This window comes from Acanthochromis polyacanthus, chromosome 6 (genome assembly GCF_021347895.1).
Source record: "Acanthochromis polyacanthus isolate Apoly-LR-REF ecotype Palm Island chromosome 6, KAUST_Apoly_ChrSc, whole genome shotgun sequence".
NCBI classification, from domain to species: Eukaryota; Metazoa; Chordata; class Actinopteri; family Pomacentridae; genus Acanthochromis; species Acanthochromis polyacanthus.
In genome coordinates, this window is record NC_067118.1 from 44,581,682 (window position 1) to 44,603,099 (window position 21,418).

Here is a 21,418-nt window from a genome sequence, read left to right on the forward strand (position 1 = left end):
ACCTCATCAAGCTCATCCAGAGAACAAGAATCTAAAAAATAAAACGTCCTCTGACTTATTTCACACCTTTTTGTTTCCTCCATAATTCCAGATGTTCATTCATAGTTTGATGCCTTCAGTGAGAATCTAGGATGGAAATAGAAGATGTAGAAGAACCAGGAAATGAGAAGAAGGTGGCTCCAGACTACACACTAGTAGTGTACATGTTGTGTGTCTGCTGTGTGTATGCATCTATTGTGAACCAGTGTTGTGTGTCTGTTGTGTGACAGAGACTCTGAGTCTGGTTCGGGGACAACAAACGCTTTAGTAATAAAGGAAAATAAGAAAACAGGTAGAAACTAGTTTGTCTACAGCGACAGTGTATTGAGTTGACTGATCCACCCAGAGTAAAGCAGAATATTCATCCTGGATATTAGCAACTATGAAGTCACCACACATCACTACTACTCTAGAAACACAACGTGGCTGACATGGTGGCTCCTGCAAGACGACAATATTAGAGGCACTAAACTCTGGAACATGCAATATGGTGGCTGGTTACTGTACTTCTGGGTCCAGTCTGGAGTCCCATCGCAGAGGGAAGCGGACGGGCGGCGGGTGGCGCCTCGTACGCAGAGGCTCCGCCCTCACCTGGCTGACGTCACCGTGATGTCACCGTGACGTCGCTTCAGTTTAATCCTGATGAAGACGTTCGGACTGAAGCCTGCAGAAACTGGAAGTTCAGATCAGAGACAGGAAGTCCAGCTGGAGGTGTGTTTCTCTTTGTTTATTCATTATGAGGGATCAAAACTAACTTCTGTGAAATATTTTTTCCTGAATTTCAAGAATTTCATGTTTTCAGATCTGAGAATTTTCATATTTTGACCCTCAGTGTCTCCAGAATTCAAACCGATCAGGAGAAGTTTAACCACAGAGGTCTGTAGGAGTTCTATGTCTGGAAACATTTAAATCATATAATATAATCAATAATATTTCAAATGAAAGAATTCTCTAGTCTAAAAACAGAAATATTCTTCAAGGATTTAGTTTGGGGGCTGTCTGAAGTGCTCCTTTAGTCTGTGCAGTGGTTCTAAGATGTTCTCTGTATTTAGAACGTTCCTCTGGAGAGACGCTGCTGGTTTCTTCTGATGTTCAGGAGATTAAACACTAATGAAAACAGAATGATGAATATGAATAATATCTAATGACACTGGAGGCCGTGGGTTAGATGTTCGGGTTCGAGCAGAATGGTCTGCTGCACCACATCCTGTTTTACTGTGTCTTTAAAGCAATCAGAATAGTGGGCGGAGCTAAGTGAAGTACGCAGCACAGACTGATTAAAATGGAGAATTAACTGGAAGCAGATCTGCAGGATCTTGATGATGTCACAGTCTGAGCATGCCCACTGGTGTCTGGTTTCACACCTGAAACACCTGCAGCTCCACGGATTCTCTACGTCAGACGATCAAGTGATAAATACACCTGCTGCAGCATTTTTAGTCTTTTTGAGTTCTGTGTGGACGGGAAAATCCAAATACATCCAAAACCTCATGTGAGTGTGGACAAGGCTGCAGTCTCTCAGGTGTGTCCAAACCTGAGTACAAGAGGTCCTCGGTTTCCTTGGTAACAGCTTTTAATCGTTATTTGGAACTGGTTCTGTGCAGTGTTGCCAACTTAGCAACTTTCTTGCTAAATCTGGTGACTTTCCAGATCCTCATGGCGACTTTTTTCGTCAAAAGCAGCTAGCGACTTCTCTGGTGTTTTAAAGACTCTGACGTGAAAGCTCAGATCGTTCTGCAGGTACTGTCCTCAATGAGCAGCAGGTGGCGCTGTGAGCTCCTCCTGTCACAAAGTACAGCTCAGTCCAGTAACCCCACAGCATCCCACATCACCGTCCAGACGGCAGATCCGTCCTGGCTTACAGAGCGGGATGTAAATGAAAATGTTTCTCTACTGTCACATTAAAACAAATCACTGCATTTAGCCTCCAGTTTAAAAACATATTTTGGGTGTTTTATACTCATTTTTTGTCTCTCCTAAAACGTTGATTACAATTACATGCAAAAAGAAAATTACGCAAACTAGGCGATGATGTCATTTAGTGGCTTTTAGCGACTTTTAGGACAGCCAATAGCAGCTTCCTTCCTGAGGAGTTGGCAACACTGGTTACTGGAACTATTTGATGAGCAGAGCGGATGAATACGTCGTCACACGGTGCTATCAGACGGCTTTGTCTCCATTCTCTGGTTGTACTCCACCTTGGATTGTGCTACATTCACTAACTTTTTGTCCTTCATTATGGCTCCCAGCGTAAGTCAGACTCTTCTGATGCTGGAAGAAAAGGAAAGCCGTCTCCATGGAAGTGAAATTAGAATAAAACGCTGGGAACAGAAACACCGACCAACATGGGCCGGTTGTTGGACTAAGTCACAGGACTGTCTGGACCATCATGGGTGATAAAATGTGGATACTTGATCATGTGACAGGATCTGAACCTATGAAATCAGCGCAGTGGTCTCGTTACTGAGATGGAAAGATTATTACTGCTTTGGCTGGAAGACCAGAGCGTCTCCCGCTGAGTCTTTCATACTACAGTTTCAGTTTCTACAGTTTCTCTAGTTGTACAAATAAACTGATGAATTTCGATGCATGGCTTTGTTTACATTTTCACTGGAGTTCCCACTTTTGTGAAAATCAACTTCTATCACACCGTAGGAACGGAACTCGGTCGAGGACCCCCTGTAGATCTGAACGGATCTGAGCATGCTCAGTACTGATCACTGTGTCAGGTGTGCTGCATTCAGGTACTGTGGGAAACACGTTGTACTGGTACAGAACTGAAAGGTGTCTGTTGACCACCGATCGGAGCAGCAGGTGTTACGGTTTGTTTCTCAGGATGTGAGTATTAGAGACATTAGAGACATGGGAGGTACCAGTGAAGGCACCTTTCCCAGGAAACTGTAAATTAGCGTACCTCTGGAGTGGTCTGAAGGCAGTCTCTGAAAGACAGTAAGCTGCTGCTAACAACATTAGCATGGTGGCTGAGGAGGACCCGGCAGCCGTTTTGTATTGTCTCACCTGCTCCGTATTTTGCTGTCTACCTGCAGATGATGCATCTGAAACCCTCTAGGACGTCCTGAAGCAGCAGCTCCAGGACCAGGACTCTGATCTGAACCTCCAGGGAGCTTCTGCTGGGTGCAACCAGACCAGGTGAGGCCAGGTGGAGCTCTGTGTACAGACGCTCTGGTTGAAGCCTGCAGGGTCTCCGAGCGACATGCAGGCAGTTGATTGTTCAAAGTGGAGGAGTGCAAACTGTTCCAGACATTCAACATGAAGACGAGTAAAATGAGTCCTCTCCCACTCTGTAAGAAGACTAGAACTGAAATGGAGCTACTGTCGGAGTGGGACTGATATTCAAAGCGCTTCCTTTGGAAACAGAAGACAAACAGACTGATGAGGAGTAGAGTGGAAGAATCCTGGAAGAACGACCTCTTATCAAACCACCAGAACTCAGTCCTGGTTGGGGTCTAGACCAGACTGGAGGGTCTGGATGGAAAACATTCTTCTGTTCATTGTGGCTTTAATGGAAAACGGGGAAGAAAACAAAGTGAGAGATTTCTAAGAAACCAGTTTAAGGTGCAAACCGCCGCCACACATCACCTCTGAGGCTTTCAGTCGAAGACCAGGTTCAGTAAAACAGTCGGTCAGCAGCAGGACTCCGTGGTTCGTGTCCACAGCAGCAGCAGCAATGCATTCTGGGAGCGCTGTGCTGCCGCTCGTAAATCTGGACATGTAAACTAATCAGAGACGTCAGCAGCTCTTTTTTACTGACACCTCACAGGTCACCTGTAGAGCATCTGACCAATAGAAACACTGACCAGGTGGACGTCACCAGGTGTTCAATGATGGGAGGAAAATGTGTCTAAAAGCACACCTGTGGACACGAACCAGAGGTCAGGGAGCAGTCAGTCAGTGAATCAGTCAGTTAGTGAATCAGCCAGTCAGTGAATCAGTCAGTTAGTGAATCAGTAAATCAGTCAGTGAATAAGTCAGTCAGTGAATCAGTCAGTGAATCAGTCAGTCAGTGAATCAGTAAATCAGGCAGTGAATCAGTCAGTCAGTGAATCAGTCAGTGAATCAGTCAGTCAATGAATCAGTAAATCAGTCAGTGAATAAGTCAGTCAGTGAATCAGTCAGTGAATCAGTCAGTCAGTGAATCAGTCAGTCAGTGAATCAGTAAATCAGTCAGTGAATCAGTCAGTCAGTGAATCAGTCAGTGAATCAGTCAGTCAGTGAATCAGTCAGTCAGTGAACCAGTCAGTCAGTGAATCAGTCAGTGAATCAGTCAGTCAGTGAATCAGTCAGTCAGTGAATCAGTCAGTCAGTGAATCAGTCAGTGAATCAGTCAGTCAGTGAATCAGTCAGTCAGTGAACCAGTCAGTCAGTGAATCAGTCAGTGAATCAGCCAGTCAGTGAATCAGTCAGTCAGTGAATCAGTAAATCAGTCAGTGAATAAGTCAGTCAGTGAATCAGTCAGCGAATCAGTCAGTCAGTGAATCAGTCAGTCAGTGAATCAGTCAGTCAGTGAATCAGTCAGTGAACCAGTCAGTCAGTGAATCAGTCAGTGAATCAGCCAGTCAGTGAATCAGCCAGTCAGTGAATCAGTCAGTCAGTGAATCAGTAAATCAGTCAGTGAATCAGCCAGTGAATCAGTCAGTCAGTGAATCAGTCAGTGAACCAGTCAGTCAGTGAATCAGCCAGTCAGTGAATCAGCCAGTCAGTGAATCAGTGAATCAGTCAGTGACTCAGTCAGTCACCGAATCAGTGACTCAGTCAGCGAATCAGTCAGTCAGTGAATCAGTCAGTGAAACAGTCAGTGAATCAGCCAGTGAATCAGTCAGTCAGTGAATCAGTCAGTGAACCAGTCAGTCAGTGAATCAGTCAGTGAATCAGCCAGTCAGTGAATCAGTCAGTCAGTGAATCAGTGAATCAGTCAGTGACTCAGTCAGTCACCGAATCAGTGACTCAGTCAGCGAATCAGTCAGTCAGTGAATCAGTCAGTGAAACAGTCAGTCAGTGAATCAGTCAGTGACTCAGTCAGTCACCGAATCAGTGACTCAGTCAGCGAATCAGTCAGTCTGTGAATCAGTCAGTGAAACAGTGAATCGGTCAGTCAGTGAATCAGTCAGTGAATCAGTCAGTCAGTGAATCAGTCAGTCAGCGAATCAGTCAGTTATTCAGTCAGTCAGCCAATCAGTCAGTCAGTCAATCAATCAGCGAATCAGTCAGCGAAGCAGTGAATCAGTCAGCGAATCAGTCAGTCAGTGAATCTGTCAGTCCTTAGGAGGCCTTTAGATCAGGAAGTGTCAGTCCATAATATTAGAGTTTAAAGCTGTATAACAGACAAAACAAACTATCAAAGTAGAAAATAAACGGGTTATATTCGGGAAGCAATGTTTTGCTCAGAGTAACGTGTTGTTAAGCGTCAGTTTTAGTTCCAAACTACTCCCCCCCCCCCACGGAGACTAGCGGGACACAACAGCTGCCTTTTGATTATATATACACACTTTTTATCGGTTTTTCCTTTTCATTTGTTTTTCCTAGAAAAAGACACTACCTTTCAGTTGCAGTCCTTTACAGAGTCTCCAGACAGAATCAGTCCTTCAGGTCTGCTTTGCTTCTATCTGAAAACAACGTAAAAATCTTCAGGAACAGCCCAGTCTCATTCCTCTTCCACCCGGCACAGACTTTGCCTGTCAGGCTGCCAATCAGTCGGCTTGATTCCAACCGATCAGCTGACTCTCTCACTGACGGCAGTCCGTGACTCTACGGTTTCCTCTCGGCTGGGACAGGGGACGGCTGACTGGGGGACGATGTCTCTGAGCTCCCTGCCCTCACCTGCTGCCTCCGGCTCTGCCCGGAGTCTGGCCCTACCATCCGCTCCGGGCACAAGTCCGGCTCCGGCTGCTCCAGGAGGTCCGGGAGGCCTCGACGTGCTGTTTGACCCTCCTCCTAAAACTTCCCTGCTCTCCGACACCGCAGCTGCCTCCCCTCGCCCCTCTGGCTTGACAGCCTCCATGCCGATGTCTCGGCTTGGGAGCAAGCTTCCTCTGCCAGGCCGAGTGGTACTCAGGTCCTGGGGCTGTTCACTCTGATTCTGCTGAGCAGGGGCAAGATTGGTCCTGGTTAGGCTGGAAGATGGTCGGTGGGGTAAGAGGTGCTGCACATGCGGCTGGGTGAGCTGAGGGTGGGACTGTTGGCGCTGCTGGGGGTGCTGCTGGGTCTGAATTTGCTGGAAGTGGGGCTGTGCTTGGGACTGGGATTGAAGAGGCCTTGAATGGGGAACAGACTGTCTGGGTTGTTGTCTGAACTGAGTCTGGAGTTGGTGTTGTGATGGGTGCCTTGTCTGCGGTTGGGGCCTCGTTTGATGCCTGGGCTGCAAGTGTGGCTGAGGCTGGGGTGTGGTCCTGGACTGAGGCTGAGGTGGAGGCTGGATTGGGGTCCTGGACTGGGGCTGAAGTTGAGGCTGAGGTTGGGCAGAGGTTCTTGGCTGCAGCTGAGATTGAAGTTGGGTTGTGGATCTGGACTGAGAGTGACTCTGAACTTGTGTTGGGGTTCTGGACTGGAGCTGAGGTTGAGGTGGGGTCCTAGCTTGTGGTTGGAGATGAGGCTGAATGGACTGCCGGGGCTGGGACTGCTGTTTAAGCTGGGTCTGGGAATGAGATTGGTGCCTGGGCTGGGCTTGGGGTTGAGATGGGTGCCTGGGCTGGGGTTGGGGTTGAGATGGGTGCCTGGGCTGGGGTTGGGGTTGAGATGGGTGCCTGGGCTGGGGTTGGAGTGATGCAGGGGACTGGGTTTGTGTTTGTGGATGTCTTGTCTGAGGGGGTTGAACATTCAAGATGGATGGGGGCTGGGGCGGAGCATGCAAAGCCTGGTGCTGCGGTCGATGCTGGGCTGCTGAGTGAAGGGGTTGTGACTGGGTTTTCTGGTCGGTGGGTTGAGAATGACTGTGAGCTGGACGCGGGGGCTGTTGGAGCCGAGGTTGGGGCAGGACATGTAAGGTGGGAGAAGACTGGGCCACTGGGTGTCGAGGCTGGGCTGAGGCCTGACTAGAACTGGGGGATTGGTGGCATGGCTGAGGGGCAGGATGCCGAGGTTCAGGCAGGGACTGTGGTCGAGGAGCTTGCAGCGGGGGGGCAGGCGGAGGCTCGACTTCAGGCCTGGAGGGTGGTGGTGGAGGAGGAGGAGGAGGAGGAGGAGGAGGGGGCTGATCCAGCGTGGAGGCAGACGACTGTTGGTGCCGATGATGGTGGTGGTGGTGGTGGTGGTGGTGATGATGGTGGTGCTTGTGAGGCGGTCGCTCCTTCCGTTTGTGGCTCTTTGATTGGCTGATGCTACTGCTGCTGCTGCTACTCTTCCCCTCTCCTCCTCCCTCTCCTCCATCCTCTCCTCTGCCTCCTCCCTCACTGGCTGATATTCCCGATTTCTCCTTGTGCTTCCGCCCTTTATGTGTCTTGTGTCCGTGTGATTGGCTGTCGTCTGAAGCAGACGGCTGCTTTGTTGACTGTGATTGGCTATGTTCAGAGGGGGCAGGCTGAGGCTCAGAGCTGGGACCTCCCTCCTCCTCTGCAGCAACCCTCCTACCAGTCTCGGCTGTTGGAGATGCCAAAGTCTGAGCGCTCTCTCGCTCCTCCACAGTCTCCCTTGTTTTACGTTTTTTGATTGGCAGGGCTGTTTCCTGGACGACAGGTTTGCTGGAAGACTCCTTGGCTGCTCTCCGTTTGGCCTCCGCAGCCAAAATGGCGGCGGCAGCATAGCTCCCGGCCGCTGAGCTCGCAGAGGCTGATGCAGAAGAGGTGGATGCCGTGGGAACCGATGGTGGTGCCGAAGCCGAGGCGGAGGCCGGTTTCCTGCCCCGTTTCTTGGGAGCAGTCTGTGGTGGGGGTGGCAGTTCCTGCTCCGATTTTCTCTTTCTGCCGGGACGAGACTTGGTCACGAGGGCAGGAGACACCACCTGCAGGGGAATCACCACATCTGAATAACGCTTAACTGCATTTCACTGGAACTTCAACAGCAATACCCAATTGTGCAATAGACTGATAATGATACCTTTGAGGTGGTGGACGGAGCGCCAGTGGAGGATTCTGTCTTGCCAAATGGCATCTTGACCAGCAGTTTTCCTGGAGTTTTCTCGACCACGCGCTTCATGGCCACACCCTCTGTAGCCTGCCGAATCTTCCCGCTGCCTGTATGAACACAGAGAGATAAACACATACACAACAAATACCATCCATCTAGCCATTTCCTTCTGCTTATCTAGGGTCAAGACATCCCACTCCCAACAATTTTTTCCAGTTACTCTCAAGGTGTTACACGGGAAATCCTGCAGATAGTTCTGGGTATAACCCGGGGGTTCTGCCCTGAGCTCTCGTAGGAGGCAGTCGCATTTTTCCTCTCTCCGTCTCTATCTCTGTTCTTCTCCCCACACCCTCATGTTTTCTGCTTGCTGCACTTCTGTCTCGTCTCGTCGGTCTGACTTGGAGCAATCGCTTGGCACTGGACCTTCGAAACACCGATCATGGAATTGATTAGCTGGTCTCTCAACGCAATTGACAAGATTGTCGCCACAAAGAGCACGGGCTTAGGGGGAGCCTACCTGCCCGGATGGGAGTTTTGCCTCAGGTTACGTGGGGGAAGTGGAAGGGGATCATGTGCCTGGTACCCCTATCCATGGAGGATGTGGAAGATGTTTATATATTCGGATTTGTGATGACAGGCCTGCTGATAAATGGCTTGATCGCGGGCCTGAGCTTCTGGAAAATTAGGATGACCGCAGATAGAAAAGACATCCAAAATCTGCTGGTCTTTGCAAACGATCAGATCAAGGCTGCTGGAGACCGGAATGACGAACTCAAATGTAAGATGGACAATTTGCTTGGTGTGACAGTTGATTTGAGTCGCAAAGTGGATGCCATCAAGGTGAGGATCGCCACAGCTGAGGTCCAAAAAGTTGAGAGCAGTCAGGGGGAAGGTGAAATTGCTCTCTCCCCCGCCTAAACAAGAAGGATAGTGATAACATTCTGGCGCCCCTGGAACAATAATAAACTCCTCTGGAAGTTTTTCATGGCCAAGAGATAGCTCTCCTAAACCCTCCCCACTTTCCCAAGGACACCTGTTGACTTCTGGACTGGTCCATCCGAGGACGTCTCCATCGCAACCTGCTGTGTTATCGCGCTTCCACCTTGCAAACTGAGACACCGGGGTCTTGGACGGAAGGAGATTGGCTACACGCATACACACACACTTGGACTCATGAACTGAGGACTGAGCTCACATTCACACGCACATGCCCATCCCCCCCTTCCAGGCCGCCTCCACACGCTTCCCACTCGCGATGCACAGTGGGCAGGAATCCCGTGCGCAGCGCGCCACCATGTGGCACAGCAGCTGCATAGGAGACCGACTACTGTGTTGAGCAACCTGTCCCATTACCCCCCATCCTGTGGCAGAGTCGGCCCGAATATTCAGACCCAAACAGCGGAGGTCTTCAGCATCTTGTCTTGTGTTTATGCAACGAAGTGAAGCGTGACGTCAGAGTCGGCAGCGACCTGGTCATTCGGGTGGTGGTAATAAACACGAATGGATGAGCCGAAGTGGGGAGAAGGGAAGAGACGAGCTCCGAATATTTTCATCTGGGGGGAGGAGGGGGTGATCACATAGACATATGTGTATATGTCTCTGACGAGATGAGCCGATATGAGCCGATGTGGGCCGACGGCAAAGGGAAGACAGTAATGCCACATATTCTTTCCGCCCAGGGGGGCGCGCGCGAATATTTGGAAACCAAAATTAATATCCGGATACCGCCATAGCGAACGAATATTCGGATCCAGCCCTAGTTGTGTTCTGTGTGTGTGTTCTTACACAGTGACCTTTCCTCAGGTGAGCCTAACGACTCACATGATGATAAGTCATAGGTAGGAGGCTACTCAGTGGGCCGTTAAATCAACAACTCTCATGAGGCCCCCCTCTATTAGCATATTAATGCCTCATTGGGATTCAACACCTGTTGTTGAAAGATTCCTTTAGTCTTTTATCACCTTGCTGATAGTAGATACCATCAGCATTAGCCCCGCCTGCACCTCTAGTGATTAAATACCTGGGACTCTCCAAACTAGTTTTTAGAACTGAAGACGCCTCTTGGATGAGACGCGAAACGTCTTCAAGATCACAAGAATAAGTCCAGTTGCCTGACCTAAACCTTTCACCTACACAGTGAACATAAAGCCAGATACAACCTACGGAGAACCACAAGCACTGAAGATCTGCTAACTTTAATACTGCAGTTCAGTATTCAGTACCTTTGGGGCGCCCACGGCCTCGTCCCGATGGCTTTACCACCTTTGGTTTCTTTGGGGGGCGCTTCTCACGGCGGGATGGGCTTCCTCGCCCAGTGACAGTGAAATCAAAATCATTGGGGTCGGTGGTGGTGTCGCCAACCTTCTGGAAGTAGGCAATGAGCTCCACCTTGGAGCGAAACGCCTTCCCCTCTGAACTAGACAGCAAGAAATCCACACAACATCATCAATGATATGGCTGCATGTATTCGCCTAAACACCTGCAGGGTAGGCAGGGCTTACTTGATCAGGTAGACATCAAACTTCCCAGCAGAGCGTCCAGACTTCCTCTGCTTCAGTTTGCGAGTCCAGCCTTCGGGCAGCGACGGGTCATCATATAGTGGGCCGCGGTCCCGGATGATAGAGCGCCGCTGCCTGGGAGAGCCAGCAGACTCACTGCCAGCGGCTGATTCTGAGCCCGGTTCTGATGGACCCGGCTCCGAGGGGCCCGCCACCGGCTCCAACACCTGAGGGATGGGATGGTATAAATAGATCACATGGGATGATATCATGTTGTCTGCTAGGTGATAAGCCCCACCCCCTCTGTACCTGTGACTCTGCCCTTGTCTCTGGCTGCCCGGTTGTTGAAGGCGTGGCTGAGGCCGCCGTCTCCGATCCCCGGTCGGCATGGCGACGCTCTCTACGGGGCTTCTTGGTCTTACTCTGGGACCTGTCCTTCTCTCTGGAGGTTTGCTGGGGGTCTGCCAATCCCTCCTCACTCTCCTGCGTTTCCTCCCTGTGGAAAAGAGATGACATCACGCTTGTTGATACGACATCATAATGACATTAGGTGGTAGAATCTGTATATCCCCGCAGAACATGTAAAACGAGATCTCCTCAGATCTTAAAGTGTCGGGATATTTGGAGATTGTACAGGGAACAAAAAGTTCCTCATCACATTGTTATCTGTGTTTTCACCACAAACAAGCTTTTCCTACAGTCACACAAATAAACAGCAACTTTAAACTTGGCTATCTTGTTCCCCTTACATCACAGACCCATACACCCCAAAGGTTCCGACTTACCTACAAAGTTACTTATTCACCTTTTTTTGGTTTCCAAATGAAACCAAGTGATTGCCAGAAACCAAAAACAGGCTGTTTGGAATTTCATGTTTTGATTCTGTCACTTGAGATGATTTTCCCTTTTAGGTTTAAAAACATAGAACAGAAGTAGTTTTTTTTTTTATTTTTTTTTACCAGATTATTTGCTGAAACTTAGATCACAAATGCTCACCTGGCTGAAGATTGGCTTCATGTGATTTTTGGTATTTTTCTGATAGAAAAGTTTCAGTTTGATTGATCTGAAAGCTTCTGTGTGCTCCACCTCTTCATTTTAAATAAAGTTTGCATTCTTAGAGCTTGTGTTTCAACCTGCTTTTAGAGACAGATGAATACATGGGAATGAGTTTGAATGTTTTGCTTTCTTCATTCTTCTAAATGCTACAACAGACCAGTTTGCTCAATTTAAAATTTAAAAGTCCAAAATAGTTCACAGTTGGTTCATACATTCTCAAAGTTTGAGAGCTCCACCCTAGAGTAAACTTTCCTGGAGAGGCTGAGAAGTGTGATACCCCGGTAGTTAGAACTCACTCTCTGGTCCCCCTTCTTGAAAATAGGAACCACCACCCCAGTCTGCCACTCCACAGGTACCGTACCTGATGCCCAACGACATTGTAGAGACGTGTCACCCAGAACAGTCCAACAATGTCCAGAGCCTTCAGCATCTCAGGGTGAATCTCGTCCACACCTGGCGCCACCGAGGAGTTTAACTACCTCGCCGACCTCTGCCACAGATATGGATGAAGATCCCCCCCGAGTCTTTATGCTCTGTCTCCTCCACAGAGGATGTGTTTACCAGATTCAGGAGTTCTTCAAAGTCCTCTTTCCACCACCCGACAGTATCCAGGGCTCCAGACTAACTTTTTTTCCAAGGAGCACAGTGCCCCCTAACTTAAAAGTTTAGGAGCGCAAGCAGAAAATTTAGGGGCGCACACCAACATCGACTTGCAAAGTAAATATTCACATTCCTCTCATTTTCATTGTCTTGCTGATAAATACTTGCACAATAAATGCAGAAACTATGTTTTCAATTCACATTTCGCTGTGCAGCACTTGACACAACATAACAAGAAAATCACTCAGAGAGCAGTACTCCACCAAGGCTGCTCAGTTGATGTATAATTTCCGATGGATGAAATCTGTAATAAAAATGACCTTGTGCTGAGTACAGGCATGTGTTATGCACGTGCACGTTATGTATTTATACCAAATCACGTGTAAATTACTCTTATAAAGGTCTGTTGATCAGTTCATCAATTTTGGAAAGCCTTTGCTTTGCTGGTGTTAAAATAACTGTTCCCTTCAGGCTTTTATTTTGAAGGCGTATTTTTAATGCTATGGGCTTTTATTTTGTGACCATTTCAGCGGCACAGGAAGTGTTTCTCTAAGAAGATGTTTCTTGACATGACAAAGACGAAAAGTCCGAAAATCCAAACGGTTCCGCTGTTGCTGTCCAGCAACGTAGAAGCAGCTAACTTAGAAGCAGCTAGCTGGAATGGGGACTAACTCTCACAGTGTTTCCTGAAGAAAGGAGTGAAGGACAGAAAGGTGAATTTGTGTTCAAAATAAGGCTGAACGTAAATAAATGTTTTGTGAAACATCAGGAGCTTCACCGTCTTTCGTCCCCCGCTCTCACACACATTGGCCAGCCTTCTTCTTCTTTGGTGTTCGTCTCCTTTCTTCTTTTGGAGTTCATGTCGGTTAAACCAGCTCATTTGCGCATTACTGTCTACTGGGCTGAAGTGTGGAGCAGAAGTTTGTAAGCAACAAAAAATATTCAATAGTAATTACAAAAATCAGCAATTTTACTGGTTGCACATCCATGAGTAAATGAAAAATTTACTCGCACTCGCTCCAATTTTGGTCGCAAAATGTGACCATTTAGTCGCAGTCTGGAGCCCTGGTATCCCCAGTACGGGTCAACAGTTCGCCATCCCGACTGTACACAGCCTAGACAAAATCCTGCCTCCCCTTCCTGAGCCATCGAAAGGTTTGCCAGAACCTCCTTGAGGCCAACCAAAAGTCTTCTCCATAGCCTCTCCAAACTCCTCCCACACCCAAGTTTTAGCTTCCACAACAGCTGCAGCCGCCCTTTAGGTCGACCGGTACCTGTCAGCTGCTTCAGGAGACACCCAAGCCAGCCAGGCCTGACAGGCCTCCTTCTTCAGTTACACACGTGGACAAAATTGTTGGTACCCCTCAGTTAAAGAAGGAAAAACCCACAATTCTCACTGAAATCACTTGAAACTCACAAAAGTAACAATAAATAAAAATGTATTGAAAATTAAATAATCAAAAACAGCCATTACTTTTGAATTGTTGATTAACATAATTATTTAAAAAAACAAACTAATGAAACAGGCCTGGACAAAAATGATGGTACCTCTATAAAAGATTGAAAACTATTTGACCAGAGTGACATGATTAACTCAGGTGTGTCATTTAATTGACATCACAGGTGTTTCCAAACTCATAATCAGTCAGTCTGCCTATTTAAAGGGAGACAAGTAGTCACCCTGCTGTTTGGTGAACAGGTGTGTACCACACTGAACATGGACAACAGAAAGCGAAGGAGAGAATTGTCCCAGGACATCCGAAAAAAAATGATAGACAAACATCTTAAAGGTAAAGGCTATAAGAGCATCTCTAAACAGCTTGAAGTTCCTGTGACAACAGTGGCTCATATTATTCAGAAGTTCAAGACCCACGGGACAGTAGCCAACCTCCCTGGACGTGGCCGCAAGAGGAAAATTGATGACAAATTGAAGAGACGGATCGTTGGAATTGTATCCAAAGAGCCCAGAGCAACCTCCAAAGAAATTAAAGGTGAACTCCAAGGCCAAGGTACATCAGTGTCAGATCGCACCATTCGTCGTTGTTTGAGCCAAAGTGGACTTCATGGGAGACGACCAAGGAGGACACCACTGCTGAAAAAAACTCATAAAAAAGCCAGACTGGAATTTGCAAAAATGCATGTTGACAAGCCACAAAGCTTCTGGGAGAATGTCCTTTGGACAGATGAGACCAAACTGGAGCTTTTTGGTAAGGCACATCAACTCTATGTTCATAGACTCAAAAACCAAGCATACGAAGAAAAGAACACTGTCCCTACGGTGAAACATGGAGGAGGCTCAGTAATGTTTTGGGGCTGCTTTGCTGCATCTGGCACAGGGTGTCTTGAAAGTGTGCAAGGTACGATGAAATCTGAAGACTATCAAGGCATTCTGGAGAGAAATGTGCTGCCTAGTGTCAGAAAGCTTGGTCTCAGTCGCAGGTCATGGGTCTTCCAACAGGACAACCATCCAAAACACACAGCCAAAAACACCCAAGAATGGCTGAGAGAAAAGCGTTGGACTATTCTAAAGTGGCCTTCTATGAGCCCAGATCTGAATCCCATTGAACATATGTGGAAGGAGCTGAAACATGCCATTTGGAGAAGACACCCATCAAACCTGAGACAACTGGAGCTGTTTGCTCATGAGGAGTGGGCCAAAATACCTGTTGACAGCTGCAGAACGCTCATTGACAAATACAGAAATCGTTTAATTGCAGTGATTGCCTCAAAAGGTTGTGCAACAAAATATTAAGTTATGGGTACCATCATTTTTGTCCAGCCCTATTTCATTAGTTTGTTTTTTAAAATAATTATGTTAATCAACAATTCAAAAGTGATGGCTGATTTTGATTATTTAATTTTCAAAATTTTTTTATTTATTGTTACTTTTGTGAGTTTCAAGTGATTTCAGTGAGAATTGTGGGTTTTTCCTTCTTTAACTGAGGGGTACCAACAATTTTGTCCACGTGTGTAGATGGCTTCCCTCATCACTGGTGTCCATCAGCGGGTTTTTGGGTTGTCGCTGCAACAGGCACCAGTGACCTTCAGGCCACAGCTCCTAGCACCTGCTTCTGCAATGGAGGCTTTGAACATGGACCACTCAGACTCCAGGTCCCCACCCTCCCCTGGGATGCAGGAGAAACTCTTCCAGAGGTGGGAGTTGAAAACCCCACAGACAGGGTCCTCCTCCAGATGTTCCCAGTTCACCCTCACTACAGGTTTAGGTTTACTGTCATCAGATCTAGCTCCCCACCAGGTGGAGATCAGCTGACAGCTCTATCCTCTCTTCACCCAAATGTCCGAGACACACGGCCACAGGTCTGATGATACAACTATGAAGTTCATCATGGCGCTTTGGCCTGAGGTGTTCTGGTACCTGGTACACTTATGAGAACCTTCTGCTCCAACAAGGTGTTTGTTATGTCCAGTCTATGACTATCAAAGAAGTCCAATAACAGAATACCACTCGGGTTCAGATCAGGCCGTTCCTCCAGGTCTCCCCCCTCCAAATTTATTTACCTACATTTACGTTGAAGTCACCCAGGGGAGCCATGAAGTCCCCAGGTGGTACCCCTTCCAGGAACCACCCAGAGACTCCAAGAAGGCCGAATACTCTGAACTGCTGTTCAGAGAAAAAGGATAAACGACAGTCAGAGTTTTCCCCTCTGCAACACAAAGTCGCAGAGAGGCGACCCTCACGTTCTCCGGGGAGAACGTCAACAAAGCGGTGCTCATCCGGGGGCTCAGGAATCAGGATATTACCACAAGAAAACATCCAAAGTCAGGATATTACCACAAAAAACATCCAGGATATTCATGCAGCAAACAAACCAGCAGAACCAGAAAGTTTCCCACTCTGATCTTTATGATGATGTTTAAAATCCTGAAATGTTTCTACCTAAACTGTTTAAAGTTCCTCTGTCCTTCATCACAGTCTGCAGAGCACACCTGTGACCAGGTGATAACTTCACCGACAGGTTCCTGAACGCACCATGCTGCTGTTCGTCAGCTGAGTCCGAACTCATCTAATCATTTGTGTTTATGGGATTAAATTAGAAAAAAAAATAAATGAAAAACAACAAAAGTAAAACGAAAGCAAACAATGAGCTACAAAACATGATGTTTCTCTGAATTCTTTGGTGTCAGGTTATTATCAGTCATCGGGTGCTAAAGAGGCTAATATTCTGCTGAACAGGACGTTTGTTGCTGTTATAGTGAAACACGGAGTCGCTAATGGCAGCATTATACCTGCAGCCTACACCAGGTGAGTCAGCCATGGTGACTACATGGAGCTTCAGCAGAAAACCTCTGAGATGCTGAAGTTCAGACCCTGTTCCTTTCTACAGATGAAGACCGAACCTGAAGGTTGTTCAGGTGTTTGGTGGAAACACAGATTGAGATCGGTTCTCTGCCACAAGAGGACGAGAACCCGTCAGCATGTCAGACGCTAAGCGTTTTGTACCGGCAGGTGTTTAGAGATATAACGGGACACAGACAACATGGCTCAGTTCCTGCACAGCAAAACAGGAAAGACAAATGAATAAACTGCTTCTCCTTCCTGTTTTTTTTATTAAATACTGCTTTACTGAACAGACTGTGAAGGCACGTGTCCACTAGATCCGTCACTTTCTCGCATTACATTTGTTGTCCATGTGAAACGCACTGCATTGCATGCTGGTCCGGCTGCGGTGCATTTCGAGCTGCGATCTGGAGCTAATATGCATAAAGTAGACTGGACTTCGACTTTATGCAAATTTGATGCAGCATGTAGAGATCCAACACATCGTGAAACTGTCCTCAAACATCTAAACTAGCCGTGAGTGAAATAAAACCAGGACAGATTCAGCTGCCACTCAGATTATTTCTCACCCCAAATGCTTTCAGAAATAGTTTTTGCTGAACTGTTTTTGGCATGAAAGAGAAAGTTTGTGACCCAGCCGCCATGTTGGTCTGGCTTGAAACCCAGGAACAGACAGCTCCCGAGTCGATGCGTTTGTCCAATCCGAAGCAGGATAGTTGGAGAAGAAGAAGGCAGGAGTTGAACACCACTTACTGGCTTCAAGGACACGCCCACCAAGCAGAAGATTTTCAGATGTGATGCGTTTACATGCAGGTAAAACACATCTAGTGGACACAGAGCAATAGCTGAAGTTTTTGTTTGGTCCAGTCAGAGCAGTTGTAAAGAGCTGCTGACTCACCGCTGACGAGGCTGCATCACCTCCAGCAGGGTGAGGGTTTCATGTCCACTGATGTAAAAACACTGATGGAAACTGTTTTAAAGTCAGCTCCACGTGTTCCACCTCTAACATGTTCTGTCTCATGGTCAGACCGTTCTGGATCTGCCACAGTGCAGCATGGTCTGACTATACCTCACCATCATTCTGTAGTTCTGTAGCTATGCTTGCACTAGGAATTTGAAATGAAGAGCCACTGTGGCTCACTCATAAGAACAACAATGAGCCACAAAAAGCCACAAATTTCTGTGTCAGTGATAGCGGAAAAAATGGAGTCTTGCAGGTTGGTTTGCTTCATGCTGCAATTAAAGTATTTAAAAACATAAATGTGAATGTTCGGGATGGGGTGGGGGTCTCTGACTACCCCCCCCCCCCCACACACACACACACACACACAGACACACACAACGTGAAATGTTTAAGTCTAAGTCTTGAACATAAATATCATCACAAAGTGTGAGTCTATGTCATTTTGCTAAACTTTCAGATCCAAATTTAATGTTCTTTTTGTAAAAACAGGCAGTCAGGGGTGAAGACACATTCCCATGTATTTATGCATTTGGCCATTTAAGAACCTGTACCTGAAACATGTTCATGATCAAAACTTTTTGACCCATAAAAATATTAATTTCATGTCCAGTTTACCTTCTTTTCCTCCTATGTCCAATTCTTCAACCCTCACTATGAACCATATCTCACAACTGTAGCATAAACTCAACAAAATCCTCCTCTTTCTTTCTCGCTTTTCCTGATGGCAGATGACTCGCCTTGTGGCACACCGTTCAGAGATTTCACGCAGTAAAAATAGCATGCTTTTCTGTGATTGGCCGAGAGCGGGTCATGACCCAGCGCGTGATCAAGATTCGGGTGGCTCCGCCCATTTCTGACGCCTGCCGAAAGAAAAAGTTTGTTTTTCTTATATTAACGCTCGGGCGTTTCGAAGAAAAAGTAAGTCGAACCCTTTTTTGTTTCTTTTTACAAGAAAAATAGAGCAACACTGTGGCTCACACGGTTCAGAATGACTGCGCCATCCAGTAAAACGATGCACCAATGGAGCTGTGGCGATTGGCTAGCGCAAGCCTAGTGTAGTGTAGAACGGTCTGACTGTAAATCTCCATCATTCTGTAGTTCTGTAGTGTAGAACGATCTGACTGTACCTCACCATCGACAGAATTAGCAATCATTCCATTGTCAATGAAGATTGTGATGGGCTTGTCAGACTGATCAACCTGAAAATGAACCTCCATGTTTACACTCTCATCAGTGATCCAAACATTCTGGTTCAATAAATGAAAACTTTCTTCCTCCCGTATGACAGGAAACTAAACACAGTAACACACTATAACACACAGTAACACAGTAGCACACAGTAACACATAGTAACACACTGTAACACGCAGTAACACGCAGTAACACACAGTAACACAGTAGCACACAGTAACACGCAGTAACACGCAGTAACACGCAGTAACACGCAGTAACACACAGTAACACACAGTAACACACTGTAACACGCAGTAACACGCTGTAACACGCAGTAACACGCAGTAACACGCAGTAACACACTGTAACACGCTGTAACACGCAGTAACACACAGTAACACGCAGTAACACACAGTAACACGCAGTAACACACAGTAACACACAGTAACACAGTAGCACGCAGTAGCACGCAGTAGCACGCAGTAACACGCAGTAACACGCAGTAACACACAGTAGCACACAGTAGCACGCTGTAACACGCAGTAACACGCAGTAACACACAGTAGCACGCAGTAGCACGCAGTAACACGCAGTAACACGCAGTAACACACAGTAAAACACAGTAAAACACAGTAGCACACAGTAACACACTGTAACACGCAGTAACACACAGTAGCACACAGTAACACGCAGTAACACCCTGTAACACGCAGTAACACACAGTAACACACAGTAAAACACAGTAGCACACAGTAACACGCTGTAACACGCAGTAACACACAGTAGCACACTGTAACACACAGTAGCACACTGTAACACACAGTAACACACAGTAAAACACAGTAGCACACAGTAACACACTATAACACAGTAGCACACAGTAACACACTGTAACACACAGTAACACACCGTAACACACAGTGACACACAGTGACACACTGTAACACACTGTAACACACAGTAACACACAGTAACGCACAATAACACACAGTAACACACAATTACACACACTAACACACAATGACACACAATAACACATAGCACACACTAACACACACTAACACAGCACACACTAACACACAGTAACACACACTAACACACACAAAATAACACCTGTGTTATTGTATGTATTGTTGTGTAGCTGTCTTGTATTGTTCTGCTACTGTGTTGTTATGTGTGTTTTTTACTGTGTGCTATTGTGTGGTGTGTATAGTTGTGTGCTGAAGCTGCAGGTGAAGCTGTCACCACAGGAAAAGGAAGTGAACACACACACACACACACACACACACATACACACACACACACACACGCACACACAAGTGTGGCTCAGCGGCACTGAGGCAGCTGGATGCTAACAGGCTAACATGATCAGTTAACTAGTGTGTGTGTGTGTGTGTGTGTGTGTGTGTGTGTGTGTGTATGTGTCTGTGTCTGAGTGCGTGTGCTGTCCCCCTCACATATAAACAGTGTGTTTGCTAACAGCTAGCAGCCCGTTAGCTCCGTGCCTGTGTGACGGAGGCGGGTGGAAGCGCCGCCGCTGACCGGAGAAGGGACGCCTGTGACGGATACTCCCGGCCAGACTTCCCCGGGAGTTGCAGTGAAGTCGGGGCGGCCCAGTGACGCTCACACGGCGGGCTAAGCTAAGGCTTAGCTCCGCTCCAGCTACAGCGGCTGCTAAAGTCCACTCTGAGCCGTAACTTGGTGACGTATTCCCGCTAACCCCGCTCCGCGGAGACGGCCCGGAGTGGAAATCAGCGCACTTCGGCTTCGATAAAACACACGACCGTAACGGCTGCGCGGCGGCGGAGCGACGGCTCGGCGGCGCGGGGAGGACGATAGAAGGTAAAAAACACTTACAGTCTCTGCTCTCCGCTCTCCACGGCGGCCATTTTTATTTAAATAAATAATTTTATATTAAAAAAAAGCTCCAAACATCTCCGCTCCCTCCCGCTGCACCCCGCCCCCTCCGCTCCAAACACCGCGAGATCTACAGCGCCGTCACCTCAGCCACACGCAGGGGCGGTGTAGTCTCGCGAGATTAGGCGAGACGTTCAGGATCCGCGCTAAAGTGTGTAAAAATATTAAGGCAGGAGACTGCAAATGAGCTTATTGATCACTGATCAATCCGATCGGACTGGAGTAGACGGACTCATCAATACAGACTGACATCATCAAAATCATCAGTAGTGGAGAAAATTCTACTAAATACACAGAAACAGCACGATAGTGATAGTTCGAAAAATGGATTCTAAAATACAAAATATCACCAAAGTGATGCTATTTTTAGTCGTCATCACATGTCATATATTTATACATTTTTGTTAAATTTTATTTTATATACATTTGACATTTTATGTCAAATGTATATAAAATACAGTGGTGGAAAAAAAGTTTTCAGACAGCCCTAAACTTTTACACGAACTCAAATATTATGACATATTTGTCTGAAAAATCTTTGTTGTGTTTCCAAAGGTGTGACTGCATTAGACACAGACAAATACTAATTATATATTTGTCTAAAAATAACAAAACTAAATTCTTGACAGTTTCAATCTGTCAGTTCTCAACATTGTTGATGCCAACACCAGCAGCACTCATGCATCCCCACACCATGATACTGCTTCCACCATACCTGACAGTAGGTCCTGTCCATGCTGGAGATGATGCTTCTCCTGGCCTTCTTAGCCTCACATTAGCAGGAGGATGATG

At 47.0% G+C, this 21,418-nt stretch overlaps 1 protein-coding gene across 1 annotated transcript; it reads right to left on the minus strand.

Moving 5' to 3' along the window:
- Window positions 1-284: 284 nt before the first annotated feature.
- LOC110966542 (methyl CpG binding protein 2) lies at window positions 285-20,705 on the minus strand. Its single transcript, XM_022215934.2, has 6 exons — window positions 20,567-20,705; window positions 10,926-11,112; window positions 10,620-10,843; window positions 10,341-10,534; window positions 8,089-8,225; window positions 285-7,993 (listed from the first exon to the last, which is right to left on the minus strand). The coding sequence occupies exons 1-6, from the start codon at window positions 20,596-20,598 to the stop codon at window positions 5,771-5,773; spliced, it is 2,997 nt and encodes a 998-aa protein (XP_022071626.2). The 5' UTR covers window positions 20,599-20,705; the 3' UTR covers window positions 285-5,770.
- Window positions 20,706-21,418: the final 713 nt, after the last annotated feature.

What these genes read in the sequence shown, in the direction of transcription:
- LOC110966542 (XM_022215934.2), bottom strand. Translation starts at nt 20,598, where the DNA reads ATGGCCGCCGTGGAGAGCGGAGAGCAGAGACT. An exon ending in GAGAGCGGAGAGCAGAGACT is followed by an intron (nt 11,113 to 20,566) that starts GTAAGTGTTTTT and finishes TCTTTTCCACAG; the next exon opens with GGAGGAAACGCAGGAGAGTG. An exon ending in TTTGATGTCTACCTGATCAA is followed by an intron (nt 10,535 to 10,619) that starts GTAAGCCCTGCC and finishes CTTGCTGTCTAG; the next exon opens with TTCAGAGGGGAAGGCGTTTC.